At 39.5% G+C, this 17,816-nt stretch overlaps 2 protein-coding genes across 2 annotated transcripts; both read left to right on the forward strand.

Annotated features, from left to right (window-relative positions):
- The first annotated feature begins 4,692 nt into the window (after window positions 1-4,692).
- Window positions 4,693-10,716, forward strand: LOC141761696 (high affinity choline transporter 1-like). The gene is made up of 8 exons (XM_074625252.1): window positions 4,693-5,050; window positions 5,271-5,384; window positions 6,061-6,216; window positions 6,618-6,766; window positions 7,411-7,554; window positions 7,749-7,902; window positions 8,168-8,385; window positions 9,330-10,716. The coding sequence occupies exons 1-8, from the start codon at window positions 4,822-4,824 to the stop codon at window positions 9,825-9,827; spliced, it is 1,662 nt and encodes a 553-aa protein (XP_074481353.1). The 5' UTR covers window positions 4,693-4,821; the 3' UTR covers window positions 9,828-10,716.
- Window positions 10,717-11,714: 998 nt separating this feature from the next.
- Window positions 11,715-16,962, forward strand: LOC141762105 (E3 ubiquitin-protein ligase TRIM39-like). Its single transcript, XM_074625979.1, has 2 exons — window positions 11,715-11,852; window positions 13,892-16,962. The coding sequence occupies exon 2, from the start codon at window positions 13,894-13,896 to the stop codon at window positions 15,736-15,738; it is 1,845 nt and encodes a 614-aa protein (XP_074482080.1). The 5' UTR covers window positions 11,715-11,852; window positions 13,892-13,893; the 3' UTR covers window positions 15,739-16,962.
- The last annotated feature ends 854 nt before the right edge of the window (window positions 16,963-17,816 follow it).

The following is a 17,816-nucleotide window of genomic DNA, read 5'->3' on the forward strand; positions in this document are numbered from 1 at the left end:
AACCCCAGCCCTGTCCACCTTAGTTTCATATTTATAAATAAATTATTTTTGTTACACCTTAAAGAGACTATTGTTGAGTCCACGAACATAACAGTTTGACCAATCTGGTTTGTCACCCTTGTGGTTTGTTGTTGCTAAATTGAGGTTAAGCACATTTTAGGAGTACAGATTTAGGTGCCTTTGGTATTTAGCATTGGGATTGACATTTTTGGGAGTATCCCGCAAAAGTTTTTTTTTTGTTCTGTTCTGGCTGGTTAACTGTGGTTACTTTTATGGAGTTTGTTTTTGGTGGATGTTGGAAGAGAGTAGTATTTGGCCTCAAGTTGTTTAGTTTGCAAGCATGTGATGTCTTGGTAGGATTTCCCTGGTTACTGGAGGGCCGCCAGCTTCTGGTTGCTTTTCGGTAAAAGCAGTCTCCAGGCTGACAGAGGAAATCCAGAAAGTTGCCGAAGGTCTAATTTTTTAGGTTAAGTTAAAATCTGTTCACACATTGGCAATAAAAAACGATTTATACGTGTAAAAAGTAGCATACAGTCCCTTTTAATACTAGCTTATTTTATGCTTACATAACTTGATTGCTTAAAAAATAAAAATAGAATAGTGTTAAATACACTTATCTTTCAGTTTATTCCATAGAGGGTAACACATTTGCTTTTGACAGCTTTGCACACTACATACTGCACATGATGAAATGTAATATGAACGGGATAGCCCTTCTGTATACCTCCTTTTCCATACTTTCATGAGGTAATGGTGCATTAAAAAGGTTATTTATTATTTTAATAATAAATGGCAATACACTAAATTTATATCTATGTATTTATTTGCTACATTTTGTTTTACAAAGTTAGAAAAGCAATGTATAAGTCAAGCCTGATGTTGCTTGTGAGTGCAAAGATCTGTGTCAGGGTGGTGAGGATGGCGCCTCAATGGCGTTGAGCAATAGTGAAACCCATTAGTGGTTGTTCAATGTAAACAGAACTAGAGTTAAGAAATTAAAGTACATGCCTAAAGGGAATCTTTCTCACCAACCTGGTATTATTCCATTGGAACACAGCCTGATACAATATGACTAACTTACAGTCCAAGAGACAGCACTCACACGTCAAGTGTCAAGTGAGGTGACATAAAACCAATACAGGCCAGGTCATCGCCCAATATTATCCATAAAGGTTTTAACCTCTTTCCACCTCTGAAGCATAGCTTTTTTTCAATAATACCATACATAATTAAACTGCCTGTGATCGGCATTTATGGGCCTTATTCGATGTGGCACGGAGAATGCCCAACAATGGATCTGGCTTCATTGTGGCAGCATAAGCCTCTGACAAAAATTAAAATCTAGTCTTCCAAAATAGTTAAATTTTGGGGCATGACCATAGAAAATGGAACAAAGTTCCCTCATATGCGTTGAGATACCTCAGGGTATATCTTGTGTAATCTCGATTTTTTTCTTGATTTAGGCCCAAGAGAGCAGAAATGTTGTTCCTAGCAGGAATTATGAAGTCCATCCCTCTGTGAAACTTATCAAACCTATATCTTGTCCCACATTTTTTTTTGCTCGATTTACACCAAACTTGCTACGCTTCATCTTCAGACTGTCCTCCACAAACGATCCAGCCAGATTTCTTGATTATCAAACATTGAGCTCACAGTGCATCAAAACGTTTAAGTAGCAGCTACTGCAAATTCTCGCTAAATAAAACTCCCATGTTCATGAAAATAAATGGCAAAATTTTGATGTCACGGTAGATGAAGCTTGGTAAATTTCAGAATTTTATCTAAAAAAAATGCATTTTTGACAGTATTTTGAATTCTATTCTCATGTGAACCATTGTAGTCAATGGAAATAGAGCATCTTTAAACACAAGCAATCAATCTTTGTCAAAATTAACTCCAGGCCTCTCTGTGTTTTGTCTTGATATCTGAATTGTTGACACTAGTATGACACTTGACTTTGATTGATTGATGTGTAGGTGGAGTTAGGGTGAGGCTATAGTAATTCTTGGTGTACGTGTTGGGCAAAATGGGTGAAAACTACACCCAGTCTCTTCTACTTCCAGAAAAGTGTTCACCGCTCCTCCACTCCGTTGTGAGCTGGCTTTGAGGACCTGTACTCAAACTTCTACCCATCTCAGCATTTTCTAAAGGCAATACAGGTAATTAAAAAAAATATCATTCTGATAATTATTATGAGAGAAAACATACTAAAAATGATTATCTTGAAAGAAAAGTAAGAATGTCAAGCAACAGCGTTTCTTTTCTTTGTCATTATTTATTTGCTCTAAGTTTGAATTTAGTATTTTAGGGGTTATATTTTATGTTTAATGGATAAAGTTCAGACCAATACTGGTATAACAATAAACCCAAGCAGCATCGATCACAATAGCATAATTTGAAATTTAATTTATTCGTTTGGAACTAAATTCCAATAAACTTGAAACTGAATGGAGGCAGATAGCCACCGGTCGAGGTCAATGGCCGGGTTCTGCCCAAGGTTTCTACCCGTTAAAGGGGAGTTTTTTATTGCCACAGTTGCATGAGAATGCACACTCCCGGGGGATCTCTTGTTGGATCTATAAATTATAGAGCACCGTCTAAAACTGCTCTTTATGAAAAGCGTCTCTTGATATAACATCTGTTATGATTTGATGCTATATAAATATAAATTGAATTGAAGGTAATCAGAGCCGGCCTAACGCATAAGCAAACTAAGTGGCTGCTTAGGGCCTCAGTGTTTACCAGAGGGCCCCCAAGAGTGCTTGAAACTTCCCCCAAGAGAGCTTATAAAAGAACCAGGCGGCCCTATGCACTCACAACGCGAGTTGCATAAATTATTATTATGCAAGTGGCAAGCAAATAGAAGTAAAGTTGATGTAGCTTATATATAACCTTAATTCAACTAGGAAGTCACATTGAGATTAAAAGCTCTTTAACAAGTGAGACCTAGCCAAGACAGAAAAAGATAGGGAGTGAGTACAGAAAACTAACTTGGAGAACCAAGTTGAAGCTATGAGTTATGCATTCTGCAATTAGAAAAAACAGCATCCAAATTATTAGATTTCCTAGTAGCAATAGTAAGAAGAGCATGGGTACTTTCCCTAAGACTTTAATGAGGACATGCTGGAGCTTTGTGGAGGAGCATTTCCCTATTCTTCAGTCTGTGGCTCGAGGTTATTATTCAACTCACTGTTTTCAAAAAGATGCTCAGAGGCAGCAAAATGAATGTTAAAGGCAGCGCCAATGTCTTTAGGGTCTGTCAATAGACTGTGCCCATTGTCAATATTAGTTGAAAGGAGCTGTTATTTTTCGATATTGATTTAACACTTGATCATGAGAGGAGCTGGTGAAAGAGTAGCAGTAGTCAGACATGACCTTTCTTAGCATATAGCAGTATAAGCTGGAGGGTTTTTTGGACCGTCTAGCTTGAGCCCAGGCGCTGTTTCTAGAACTAAAAAGCTCAGTTAAGTCAGTGGTAAACCATGGACTGGACCAGGCTTTTACCCTACATTTCTTAAAAGGAGCATGTTTATCAACAATAACATTAAAAACATTAATAAAATAGAACTTGATTTAAAGGACAGGTGGACCAGAAACCAACTTTTTAAGCATCTATCTAAATATTGTTTATAGATTATGATCATCAGTTGCAACTTTGTAATAGCCATCCAAATAATCTTTATAGACGATTTTCAAACCAATTATCAACCATTAACAAAGTCTTACAAATATCTATCTATGTAATGATTATATATGTTTTACAAACAATTTCTTTAAGGTTTACAAATAATATTTTAATCATTAACAAATATTTATAATATATAAAATGTTAGAATTTGTGCAACAATAAACTGTTAAAAAATAATATGAATTATATCATTACTAACTAGAATGGCACTCGGAGAGCGCAGACCTCTGCCCCCCATCTCCGTTCAGCTTGCGCCGTCATCCACCTGTATTTTTGTTTATGTTGAGATCAGCTGTACGCAGCGGAGCATCGTATAACACTTCATTCAAACTGGACAGAAACAAAATAAAACTCACCTAAACCGTCGTCGTTACTCTTTCCAACAATCACCAAGTGTGCTTTGGTCAAACTCAACTGTAATTTCACCGAGTTTAATGTGGAAAAAATGCAGAATCTACAGTCGCCAAATACATCACGGACTTTTGGAGTAATCTTGGTAACGGACAAAGAAACAAAGAAACAAACAAACCAACAAACCAACGCCGATGAAAACATAACCTCCTTCCTATGCCTTCGGCCTTGGCGGAGGTAATAATTAGTAAACGTTATTAATTATCATTTCATTGTTTGTTAACAGTAAAATAACTATTAACTAAGTCTAATTAACTATCAATTCACCATTTATAAATTATGGTAATTATAAAGTGTTACCAAATTCAGTTACTCTAAAACTGTATTTGATCCCTCACTGAAAATTCAACTCTCTATATTCCTCCACATTCAGTTTTTGCAATTCAAATTCAGTTTACTGAGACACACAACCGGTTGTTGAGGAAGAACAATCAAGTGTAGATTCACAGAACTTTTGACAGCTTGTTTATTGGATTAAATCCAAAGTGGCAGAATGGTTTCGTAGTATGCGCTAATACTGATGCACAACACCATTTTTCTTAGCTACAAAAGCTATAAGCATATTTTACATAATTTTATCTGTGTTTTACTTCCCACAGGGCCCATGTTTTAAGAGGTCCAAACCTGCAAAATGAAATTTATATTTATATATATGACCGTATATACTAGCTGCAAGCAAGGCATGCTCAATGTACAGCATTCGCTGAAAAGAGATACAGTATATGAATTTGTGTGAGTTTGATGTCCTTTCCCCACAGACACTGAGGATGGCGGTAAATTGGCCAGGACTGCTGTCCATCGGAGTGTTTTACATGATTGTACTGGGTACAGGTATCTGGGCATCCAGGAAGTCCAAACGTGAAGAGAAGAAGTGCACTGGGAACCGCAGTGAAGTTACAATGGTTGGAGGGCGGAACCTAAACATCTGGGTCGGCATCTTTACTATGACAGGTAACAATAATGATGATGATAATAACATCATAGATGATCATAGTCACTGAATTGGGCCTTAAATGTTTGTAATCACAAATTATTCCAGGACATTTATTTTGAAATCAGTGGCCTCAAAATTTTGATTTGAATGAATTTAATTACATCAATTAACAATTGGTTAAGTTAAGTTGGATTCATTTTCTTTCTCGTTGCCTGTATTTGTCCTGATGTTTTGCAGCCACTTGGGTGGGAGGAGGCTATATTTTGGGGATTGCTGAAGTGGTCTACGATCCAACAAAGGGGTTGGTGTGGGCCATTGGAACCATTGGCATGGCCATGAGCCTGATTATAGGTGAGTGAGGTCAAATACAACAGCTTACTATTAACTGGTGATACATAATAGGCCCTGTTCAGACTTGGCATTAACATGCGTCTTGGGTGATCCGATCACAAGCGGACAGCTCTAAGTACAGGTGTGAATGCACCCAAGATGCATTGAGATCCGATCACTCAGACCACGTTCAGAGGTGGTGAGAGCCGCATATGGCCACATTCTTTTAGCAGTGTGTACGCGAATGCGTCCTGGGCCACATTGAAGGACTGCTTACTCAACTGACGTGTGTCACCTTGATAGGTGATCCACAATATCTTATGATGGAACAGTGCTTCCCCTATATCCATTTTGCAGCAGCTGTTTACATTTTACACAATCAATAATATCCTCTGCTCTCGTGTTTCCCCGAGTGCAGGGCTCACACATAGTGAAACCTTTCTATTCCTGAGATTGTATAAATAACTAATATTTTTGTCTAATATTTGTCAGTAGACTTCCTTTTAAGAATTTTACAAAAAATACCATAGTTTCATTATTTTACATTAGTACACATTTACTTACATAACGACATCATCATGTAACTACTATAAATGGAAACATTTTACTGGTGATTAATAAGTCAGATCCAAAACTCTTTACTTCAAAATGAAACAAATGTTCAAAGTTTAAATGTTTCCGTTTTGTGTGACTTCAGGTGCACTCTTCTTTGTCACACCTGTTCGGGCGAAGAAATATGTCACCTTCATGGACCCATTTCAGGAGAAATATGGCAACGCTGTAGCTGCTGTTCTTTTTATTCCCTCTCTCATAAGCGATATCGTGTGGATAGCAAGTATTCTTGGTGCACTGGGTAAGTCAGAAACAACAACTTAATCAACGAATGAATTTCAATGAATGCATTTCTTATAATCAAGTTAAAGGGTAACTTCAGTATTTTTCAACCAGGACCCTTTTTTCCCATGTCTTTGTGTCTAACTGACTAATAGAGACAACAATTTCTAAAATCAGGCTCTGATTTTTATCATAAGTGTCTGACAACATTATGTAAAGAGTTTCATACCCTTGTCACGCCCCTCAGTGTCCGATACCAAGGCACAAGTCACCCTTTAGCTCTGTCAGATATAAAATAATAATTTTAAAATCGTGAAAATTACATGGAATCAATTTTAGTTTGTTGCTTCAGCACCTGAGTTTGAGTTTCGTGAACATCCTTGTGCATGCCTCACTCTGAATACATGTTTGTGGTTACAGGAGGGACGGTAAGCGTGGTCATGGACATCTCCGCCTCGCTGGCTGTGGTCATCTCTGCTTCTGTGGCAGTCCTTTACACGTTAATGGGAGGACTGTACTCTGTGGCCTACACTGATGTCATCCAGCTTAGCTTCATGCTCATTGGCTTGGTACAAATATTATACTTTTAGTCAAATTCAAAGCATTAAACACACGCATGGCGGCGTGGCTCTATAGGCAAGGCAGTATCGGTATGTAAGTTGGTCATTTTGGTCCAGACAGAAATATCTCGATAACTATTGGATGGATGACATTTTTATACAACCATTCATGGTCCATAGAGGATGATGCATGCTGACTTTGGTAATCCCATCCTTTTCCTCTAGCTCCACTATCAGGTTGGCATTTGTCGTTTTAGGTGAAATGTCTCGAAAACTATTTATTGGCTTGCCATGGAATTTAGTGCAGACATTCATGGTCACTTTCTGATGAATTAGAATGACTTTGTTGATCCCTTAACTTCTCCTTTTAAGTGCTATTTTTTCCATTTCAATCTGTAATTAGCAAATGGGTAACATAGTAAACATTATAGCTGCTAAACATCAGCATGATGGCATCGTCATTCTGAGCATGTTACAGTAGAATGCAGCATGTTCTTTGAGCTAAATACTGTACAGCTACTACGGCTGTAGTTATGTCTACATGAATGGCTGGTGTATCTCTGTCAATGCGAGTGCTACTGTTTGTTCATAGAACTATGCAAGATGATATAATGTATTTGTAACTCTGTATCCTGTTTTCCTCCTTATTTCAGTGGCTCTGTGTGCCTTTTATACTGACAAGCCCCTCTTCTGCCAACATCACTGTTGCTGCAGTAACCAATCTGCATCAGGAGCCATGGATCGGCAAGCTGGAGCTGGAAGACGCAGGACGCTGGGTAGATGACGTATTGCTAGTGGTAATGGAAAGCTGTAACAGCCGGCAATTACATATCTTAGAAAGATAATTCCATTAAAATCTCTCTGGTACAAAATATGCGAGATCAATAAAGACTACACTGTGATGATGTAAACCACGTTACTTTTAAAAAAACATTTCCTACACTTGAGTTAAACATCATCAACAGTAACTTGTTTTTTATTCCTCTCCAAGGCCATTGGAGGGATCTGTTACCAGGCTTTCTACCAGAGAGTCCTAGCCGCAGCCACTGATACCCAAGCTAAGATCACCTGCTATGTTGGAGCAGTATTAATCGCAATACTTGGCCTCCCGTCACTCATCATTGGGGCAGTGGCTGCCTCTACCGGTACCTAGATTCAACTATCTTCTTGTTGTCTTTGCTGTCTTTGTCAATCTTGGAATAAGCATTTCTGTAGTATTATAAGTAGGAGAAACCCAGGCCAATTTACACCTAAAAAGAGTAGCTTAAATGAGTAATGAGTCTGCTATGTTAGATACTATACTGTATAATTGGTGTATTCTACACAAGCAAAAATCTCTTAACAAATCCCACTCATATAACCCTGTGACTCATATGTTTGTTGTAATTACATATGATTAATATCTGTCAGATTGGAACCAGACCACCTACGGTTCTCCCAGCCCGTATGAACGGGGCGAAGCCGGTGCGATCTTGCCAATTGCCCTTCAGCATCTTTGCCCTTTCTTCGTCTCACTGGTTGGTGTGGGAGCACTTGCTGCTGCTGTGATGTCATCAGTTGACTCTGCACTTCTGTCTGCCGCCTCCCTACTGGGCCGAAATATCTTCAAGAACATCGTCTACAAAAGGGTAAAATCTTTCATGACCACTACTGATATTGTTTGCATTTTTTTAGGTTTTTAGATCAAAGAGTCGAAGAGTTTACAGCCATGCTAGCGGCTCTGTGAGGGTGTATTTAGGCAATGCTTTGAGCTAAATGGTAACTGTTCTTGCTGTTGGGATAGTAACATGCTAGAGGGAAGACACCCAAAATATTGAGATACCTCAACCAGAGGTAGAACTAAGCACAACAATGTTTTTCATATTAGGTCTCCTACATATGAAAAGGATTCTTATATAAAAAAATTTTACTGCAAAATTGTTAAAATTGAAAGATATTGTTGCCACAGGCAATTCTTCTTCCAAGCTGTCAGATAATCCAAAGGTTGACATGTATTGTAAATCAGCGAGGTGGGTCTTCAGCTTTGTAAAAGCGGTTGCAGGCAGGCAATCACAGAATTGAACTCCCAAGTTTCTGTAAAATAGTACAGATTAGGACAAATCTTTCCCTTGAGCCATGTCCAGAAATGTCCACAAATCTGTTTCCACACATAAGAACAATTAAAGAGCATTAATCACGAAAGAAAAACATAGCCACAAGGAACACAATACAGTCACAAGTCACAAGAACATGAGTCCATTGAGTGTTATAGCTCCAGTTTGTTGAGGGCAGAGATGGCAGAGGGCACAGAGCTCTTACGGTACCGTGCTTCTTCACAGATCAGAGATCTGTATCTGCGGCCGGATGGGGGTAGAGTGAGGCGTGAGTTCAGGGGGTGGCTATGGTGAGAGCTTTGCGTGTGATGGCAGTGTCAATGAGGGCTTGGAGGTTTGAGTACATGATGCAACTATGCTTGCATAGTATACAAGCAAAACAAGTACATTGATTTCACCTCAGAAATCAGCAGTGTGATCCACAGTTTGGTTTAATAAAAGTAACTTGATTGGTTGTAAAATGATTTCCTCTATTTCAGGCATCAGAAAAAATGATTCTTGCAGTGGTGAAAGTGTCAATCCTCCTGTGTGGAATAATGGGAGCAGCTCTGGCCATGACAAAGACGTCCATTCACGTGTTGTGGATCGTCAGTGCAGATGTCATGTATTCAATGATGACTGCCCAGGTGATATGCACCTTCTACTTGTCTCGGTGGGTGAACCACTACGGAGCCTGCTCTGGCTTTGTGTTGGCACTACTGCTGAGAACTCTGGTTGGAGAACCCATGATAGGCCTTCCTGACATCCTGCCCCTGCCGTGGGACAAGATACAGGAGGATGGTCACCGACAACGCTTGTTCCCTTTTTGCACTGCAATCATGCTCATCACCATCGGGACTATTCTACTAGTGTCACGCCTTGCTGTGTGGCTGTCTGAGAAGGGGCTGCTAAAAAGAATAAGTGACGCTGAAACGGACACAAACATACGTTACATGGCACCAGGTAGAACAGATGTGGAGGAAAAGGAGACTGAATAAAGAACAGCATGAACACGTTCATACAGCATGTGGGTGCTCTGTCTGAGAGTGAGTTGTGTTTAACCCTCATACTACTGACTGGGATCCCCGCAGACCCCAGACGTAAACTTTAAGTCATTTCTCAGAGGTGCTTTATTCTATCATTCCAATTTTTCATGACTTTGTCAATCAATTTGTTCCTAATGACTTCAAATCAGTTCTGTAATTTTCTGTTTCTGCTTTAATTAGAGCTTTTTAAAAAAAGAGAAATGTATTGGGTTCCTAAGGGACGCCAGTCTAAAGCACCCAATTGCAGCCTATGCAGTTAAAAATGTTTGCCATGCGTCCTAATTTAAAGTATCACACACTATCAGGGGGTAAGGGCACTCTGTCAGTCATTTTGAAGGAGACGGACACAGATGCAGCAGACACAGATTTCCTCACGTGCTTTGTCTATTTTCATTTTACACAATATGCATATTAACGGTAACTTTCCTAAAATAATAATAGTCAATCTACAGAAAATTATTTGTTATAATCATTTGATAATAGATTAATCGTTTAATTCACTTTTTAACGCAAAAATGCCAAAAAATTAAATTCAACTCAAATGTGAATATTTGCCCGTTTTCTCAGGCTTATATGATAGTAAACTAAATATCTTTTGGTTTTGAACTGTTGGTCAAAGAAAAAAGCTACTTTAATTTGGGCTTTATGAAATTGTGATGGACATTTTTCAAGGTCTTCTGTCATTTTATTGACCAAACAATCAATTAATTGACTGGGTTCACAGTTACAGTTGACATTACTGAACATCTGCTACTGTTAATAAACTTGTTCATCACCGACTTCTTTGAATTGTATTATACAATTGTGAGCAAATTATATATCCTTTAATGTTTTGGTCCACATTACACTCTTTTTTTGTGTTGTTTCTTTTTAGGCCAACACATCTGGCATGCTTATCAAAAACATATCTGATAGATTAGCTTCAAAAGCAGGTGTTTATGTATGTACTATGCATCTGATATGTATTACAGCTTAATAAAAGCGTCTTAAAAATTTGCCTCTGATCTTTGTTTTTTTTCTGTTTCCACAGATTACATTGATTGAGTTCTGTTGGCCTTGTGCCTTGCTCGTGGGCAGCGTCTTTTGTTCTCATTAGAAAAGGAGGACCTTTTAGTCTTTCTGTACAATGATAAAACACATAAAAGCCACTAGTAAAAGGAATCACTAATTAGCAGAGACATTTCAGAATTTTACATTACTATAAATCAAACATACTGAGTGTGATACAGGTTTGTGGTTAAAAATGACTCAAGGCTATGACATTTCTACATTTGAGGAGTGTTTTATTAAACCATATGAATCCTATAGCTTCTACTGACACATAAATGTAGAACATCCAGCCCAAACTAGAAGTCAGTATACCAGTGTGTCAGAGCCAAGTGTAGTTTGAACCCTCTCTTTCTCTGCTGTGTATCTGTATACACTCCTTTTCTACACTTTCATGAGGTAACAGTGGCATCTAGTGTCTGAGAGAAGTCAGGATCAAATCACCTCATCTGACACCAGCTTCATGTAAACAACTGCTCAAATCAACAAATGAAATGAAAGAGCATTACAGTAAGGTCAGAGGTCATCTATTTTATTGTTTTAGATCAGTTTTAATGGAGTGCTGATGACTCGATGTTGGCTACTTATTAGTCTTATTTCATGCTGAATGACTTATTTCCAAGGAACTTATGAGCACATTTCTGGTAAACACAAGATTTAAAGTGGTGCTTTTGTGTGATTCTTTGTGGAGGAACTCATGGTGTCTCACAGAAAGAAAGCTTGGAGCTGTTAATGGTATTGTTGGCTGTTTTGTTGTTACAGAATTTCTGTCTGAGGGGAAAGCGCAAAGTCAGCTGAAGTAAGTGTTTCCAGTAAGAGGAGGGGAAGAGGATGGGTGGGATCATGTGTCATTTTTGAGAAATGAAACTTTACACGTCTACAAGGAAACTCAAACGTTGATTTCCACAGACGACACAGACTTCTCGGCAGGTAAAGTTGAAGTGCTCTGATTCCTTTTATGATCTTATTGAAATGTACGAAGACATTTCCTGGTTCCCTGTAGTTATAGAAGGGCAGGATATAATTGTCTTGGTAAATACTCTGAGCTTAAATATAACTTAAAAGAATCTTAACAGCCGGTGCCCAGAGGAAACATATCACCATGCTAACTATCTGGGCTGTGTTTGACAGTGGCAGGATCTCCTAAATGTTGTTTTCTTCTAGTGTCAGATGGGCACCACCAGCGTATGTTACAATTCCCAAAGCTTTTGTTTTACCGACCAAACTGATAGTGTTAATATGACTGTATCCAGTCTATTTATACATTTTGAACTTCTTCCTTTTCATCATTGTTAGAGGAATAATCCACCCTGAGATACTCATATTGGCTGCTTCCCAATGCCAATTACTGTAAATCTAATAGACTACAGGCATGACAGCTGGTGATTTTCCACAGGAAGTTCTCCCTGTGTTTCTGTTTTCATCATCTACCTACTGTTAGCTATCAAAAAAATACAATAAAATACATTTTAAACAAAGTTATCGAGTGAAGGTCATTGTGGGCTTTCACTAAAACTACTAAAGGTGCCAGAAACTGGTTTGTTAGAGTTCAATGAAGGGCATAAACTAATCAGAGAAAATCACTGCAAACAACACAGTATGTACAAACTGTTACACATTGAATCCACAAAAGCATTTAATGTAAGTCTTGACCAATATTTTCCAAAGTGTCACACCTCTGCACAACCACGTGTTGGACAGAGATAATAAGAATTTTGAATACCAAAAACCAAGAACCACTTGAAAACTAACCTCCTAGGCAGGGAAATGTTTGCCACCTTGTAAAAATGATACTTTAAATATTGAATTTATGAACATTAGATCATTTTCTACTAAATCACTCATGACTTTGTAAGTCTAAATGAGGCATCACCTCCAAATTATACTAATTTACAAGTGTCAAGTGAATCAAGAAGAGGTGGGGGCATTACTGCTGTATATGACTCCAGATCAGTAATGCTTAATCCATTCAATACCTCTGTTTTTACGTCATTTGAGGTACTATTATGCACTCTAAGTTACACTCATTTTATATAGCAAGTTTGTATTGACCACCAGGTCCTTATCAACAATTTTTATCAGAGTTTTCTGCCTTTCTTTGTGTGTCAGCCCTGCGATAGCCTGGCGACCTGTCCAGGGTGTACCCCGCCTTCGCCCAATTTCAGCTGGGATGGGCTCCAGAGAGAGACTCGAGTCTGCTGTAACCACCAGCCCTGTTGCCAGTTCACTGATAACTTCAATCTTACACTGATGGACGCGCTTAATTCAGTCGCCCCCCCTGTCCGCTAGAAAAACTAGACTAAAACCATCTCCCTGGTACAATCGAGACACTCAATCTCTTATGACTTTGACCTTAGTCAAAAATGTACACCGATCAGCCATAACAATAAGACCACTGACTGGTGAGGTGAATAACATTGATTATCTCGTTACAATGGCACCTGGCAGTGGGGGGGGATATATTAGCCAGCAAGTGAACATTTTGAACTTTGTGTTGGAAGCAGAAAAAATGGGCAAGCGTAAAGATGTGAGCGACTTTGACAAGGGCCAAATTGTGATGGCTAGACGACTGGGTCAGAGTATCTCAAAAACTGCAGCTCTTGTGGGATGTTCCTTGGACCTAACAAAAGTTGTCCAAGGAAGGAAAACCGGTGAACCGGCGACAGGGTCAGACCCCAGGCTCATTGATGCACGTGGGGAGTGAAGGCTGGCCCGTGTTGTCTGATCCAAGAGAAGAGCTACTGTAGCTCAAATTGCTGAAAAAGTTAATGCTGGTTCCAATAGAAAGGTGTCAGAACACACACTGCATCACAGTTTGTTGCGTGTGGGGCTGCGTAGCCGCAGACCTGTCAGGGTGCCCATGCTGTCATAATGTTATGGCTGATCGGTGTAAGTTACCTACTTGATTTCCACATTTTTGGAGTTTGAAATTGAAAATCCTAACTATCAAATCCTTTCCTCTCGTGTAGACATGGCCTCAGCCAGCAGCCTCCCATGTGACGAACAGTTCCTGTGTTCAATCTGTCTGGATGTGTTCACTGAGCCGGTCTCTACTCCATGTGGACACAACTACTGCAAGACTTGTATCACGGGCTACTGGGCCAGCAGTGAACGGACACAGTGTCCCCTCTGTCTGAAGAAGTTCCGCAGGAGACCACAGCTTCAGGTCAACACAGAGTTCAGAGATATGCTGGAGCATTTCAAAAACACGAAGGTGAGAGATGAAGATAACACCCTAGCAGAACCAGGGGAGGTGCCCTGTGACATCTGCCTCGTGCCGAAGCTCAAGGCCCAGAAGACGTGCCTGGTGTGCTTGGCCTCGTACTGCCAGCCTCACCTGGAGCCTCATGAGAGAGTCGCAGCCCTTAAGAAGCACCAGCTGATCGACCCTGTGTCAAACCTGGAGGACAGGGTGTGTAAGAAGCACGACAAGGTGTTCGAGCTCTTCTGTCTCGATGACCAGATGTGTGTTTGTTACCTGTGCTCGAAAGACGACCATGCAGCGCACCAAGCCGTCCCGTTAGAGCATGCGTTCAGAGAGAGGAAAGATCAGCTGGACTATGTGACGTCAGAGATAAAAATGATGGAAAACACTAAATTCAGGAGTCTTATTGAAATCATATGCTTAGTTGAAAAGAGCAAGAACGAGTCAGAGAAAGAGATGGCAGACATTGCTGAGGTTTTCACTGCTCTACTGGTCTCTTTGCAAAGAAGCCAGGCTGAGCTGATTGCGGTGATCCAGGAGAAGCAGAAAGCAGCACTGAAGCAGGCTGCAGACCACGTGACACAGCTGGGGCAAGAAGTTGATGAGCTGAGGAGGAGAAGGTCCGAAATGGAGCAGCTTTTACAAACAGAGGACCACCTCCGCCTCCTGCAGAGCTGGTCGTCTCTCTCGCACACTGAGGACCTGTTGGACCCTCTGTCCGACTCCAGCGCTCCACTTACACCAGACCTCTTTGACATCAGTCAGCAGTGTTGTCTGGGGATGGTGAAAAAAGCAGTGGCTCAGATGGAAAAGACACTCAGTAATGAGATGGAGGAGCTTATTCATGAGGTCAGGTTATCTTATGGTTGTGAACTGCCTGTTGGAGCTGAAAGACCGATGACAGATGGGTTTGTTAAAGAAGTGTGGACTCCGCCTCAGTACAAGCTGATGAAGATCCGGCAGTTAGATGCAGTGGATGTGACTCTGGACACTTACACAGCCCATTCCAGGCTCATGGTGTCTGAGGATGGGAAACAACTGAGATTTGGTGGTTTCCTGTCTTTGCCTGCTTCATTCGGGAGAAGATTTGAACGTCAACCCTTAATCCTTGGGAAAGAGGGTTTTTCCTCAGGCAGGTTCTACTATGAAGTTCGGGTCAGTGGGAGTAAAGGTTGGGTACTGGGAGTGGTCAAAGAGCCCTTTCAAAGAGGCTCGATTTTGTTTCCTATGCCGGAGGATGGAGGCTGGGCACTTTGTGGAATCTACAACCAAGATGGGGAATGTTTAATTAATAGTTTTACCCCGGCAACCCTGCACGTGAGGCGAAGGCACCAGACAGTTGGTGTGTTTGTAGATTACGAGAAGGGAGAGGTCTCCTTCTATGACGTGGACGCCAGGACTCTGATCTACTCCCACTCAGGGTGTGCCTTCAATAAGACCAATTCATCACTCAAATCTTTTCTCCATTTTATGACTGGTACTTCCTTAAGTAACGGATCAAAGCTCTACCCTATTTTTGGTATCTTTGAAGATGATTATGACAGCAGGCTCGTAATCACTCCTGTAGCCCACACAACTTACACATACCACAAAGGTCTATATCAGTGGTGAGAGGATGTGTAACTTGTACCGAAAAGTTTTCTCATGTCAGATTTCAGAGCTCTATTAAAAAATTAGAGACTGTAGTAATAGTAGTTGTATCACACATTACAAAAGGACAATACAACTCAGTGTAAAATATATATTCTTTCATTTAATTCTAAGTTTTCTTTTTGTTTTTCCAGCCATATAGCAAAAAAAAAAGTTTTTAACTGAACAAAGCAAGTAAAGTCACTTACCTGACAGGTGGTGATGAGGTTCATTTCAAAGGTATATCAGTTGTACACTATATTTACATTCATGTTGCAATACCAGTATCTGACCAGGAGATGACACCATTGTTTAACCAGCGTTCTGGTCTGTTTCTCAGAGATGTTACTGTAGGAGGAAACAAGGAGTAGACAATGGCATCATAGGAACCCAATTTCACCTTTGTCACTTCCAAAGGTGCGTTTGATATACAGTATAGGTTTAAGTATAAAATCTCTAGTCATTCCATTCATCATTATAGTCATTTTTTTAATGCAAAAATGCCCATAAAAATCTCTGTTTCTAGCTTCTCAGATGTGAATATTTGCTTGTTTTCTTAGGCTTATGTGATAATAAACTAAATATATTTTGGTTTTGAACTGTTGTTCAGACAAGAGAAGCTAGTTAAATATGTTAATATGGGCTTTCCACAATTGTGTTGGACATTTTTCAAGGTCTTCTGTCATTTTACAGACCAAACGATTAATCAAGAAGATAATCAGCATGTTAATCGACAAAGAAAATAGTCATTAGTCGCATGTTTAACTTTGGGCTCAAGGTTAGGCTTACATAGCCTGTGGGGTTGCACCACCATTGGGGTTTATGAAATTGTGATGGACATTTTTCAAGGTCATCTGTCATTTTATAGACCAAACAACCAATTTATTGACTGGGTTCGCTGTTACAGTTGACATTACTGAACATCTGCTATATGCTAAGTATCAATAATCTTGTTCATCACTGACTTCTTTGAATTTTATTATACAAATGTGAGCAAATGATATATAAACTTTAATGTTTTCATCACTTTATGTGGAACCCTTTCACTATAGGGTCCATGGCAGATGTCTTGGCTTTTTTGAAGGCCAAGACATCTGGCAAGCTTAGCCAAAACATATCTGATAAATTATCTTCAAAACCAGGTGTTTATGTATGTACTATGCATCTGATATGTATTACAGCTTAATAAAAGCATCTTAAAAATTTGCCTCTCTGACCTTTGTGTTTTTTTCTGTTTCCACAGATTACATTGATTGAGTTCTGTTGGTCTTGTGCCTTGCTCGTGGGCAGTGTCTTTTGTTCTGTGGACCTTTTAGTCTTTCTGTACAATGATAAAACACATAAAAGCCACTAGTAAAAGGAATCAATAATTAGCAGAGACATTTCAAAACTTTACATTACTACAAATCAAACATACTGAGTGTGATACAGGTTTGTGGTTAAAAATGACTCAAGGCTATGACATTTCTACATTTGAGGAGTGTTTTATTAAACCATATAAATCCTACAGCTTCTACTGACACATAAATGTAGAACATCCAGGCCAAACTAAAAGTCAGTATACCAGTGTGTCAGAGCCAAGTGTAGTTTGAACCCTCTCTTTCTCTGCTGTGTATCTGTATACCCTCCTTTTCTACACTTTCATGAGGTAACAGTGGCATCTAGTGTCTGAGAGAAGTCAGGATCAAATCACCTCATCTGACACCAGCTTCATGTAAACAACTGCTCAAATCAACAAATCAAATGAAAGATCATTGAATATTATAACAATTCTGAATATTTGGTACTTTATTAATCAGATGGAGAAATTTTCTTTATGCTTGCTGTGTCACAGTAAGGTCAGAAGTCATCTATTTGATTGTTTTCGATCAGTTTTAATGGAGTGCTGATGACTCCATGTTGGCTACTTTACAACAAATAAAGGAAAAGTCGGGTGAGGTATCTATCAGATAATACAATGTTGTCAGTTTTCTATCATATATGCCCTTGTCTGCACTTTGTCTCTGCCCTCTGTTTTTAGTTTTGGTGTAATTTTCCACATTGAGGTAATCACAGGCAGA

The sequence above is a fragment of the Sebastes fasciatus genome, chromosome 23 (assembly GCF_043250625.1).
Source record: "Sebastes fasciatus isolate fSebFas1 chromosome 23, fSebFas1.pri, whole genome shotgun sequence".
Classification (NCBI taxonomy): Eukaryota; Metazoa; Chordata; class Actinopteri; order Perciformes; family Sebastidae; genus Sebastes; species Sebastes fasciatus.

Excerpts from the sequence above, each read along its gene's own strand:
- LOC141761696 (XM_074625252.1), top strand. The coding sequence starts at position 4,822 with ATGAATTTGTGTGAGTTTGATGTCCTTTCCCCACAGACACTGAGGATG. Across the intron at positions 7,903-8,167 it reads GGCAGTGGCTGCCTCTACCG|ATTGGAACCAGACCACCTAC; the intron begins GTACCTAGATTC and ends AATATCTGTCAG. Across the intron at positions 8,386-9,329 it reads AGAACATCGTCTACAAAAGG|GCATCAGAAAAAATGATTCT; the intron begins GTAAAATCTTTC and ends CCTCTATTTCAG.
- LOC141762105 (XM_074625979.1), top strand. The coding sequence starts at position 13,894 with ATGGCCTCAGCCAGCAGCCTCCCATGTGACGAACAGTTCCTGTGTTCA.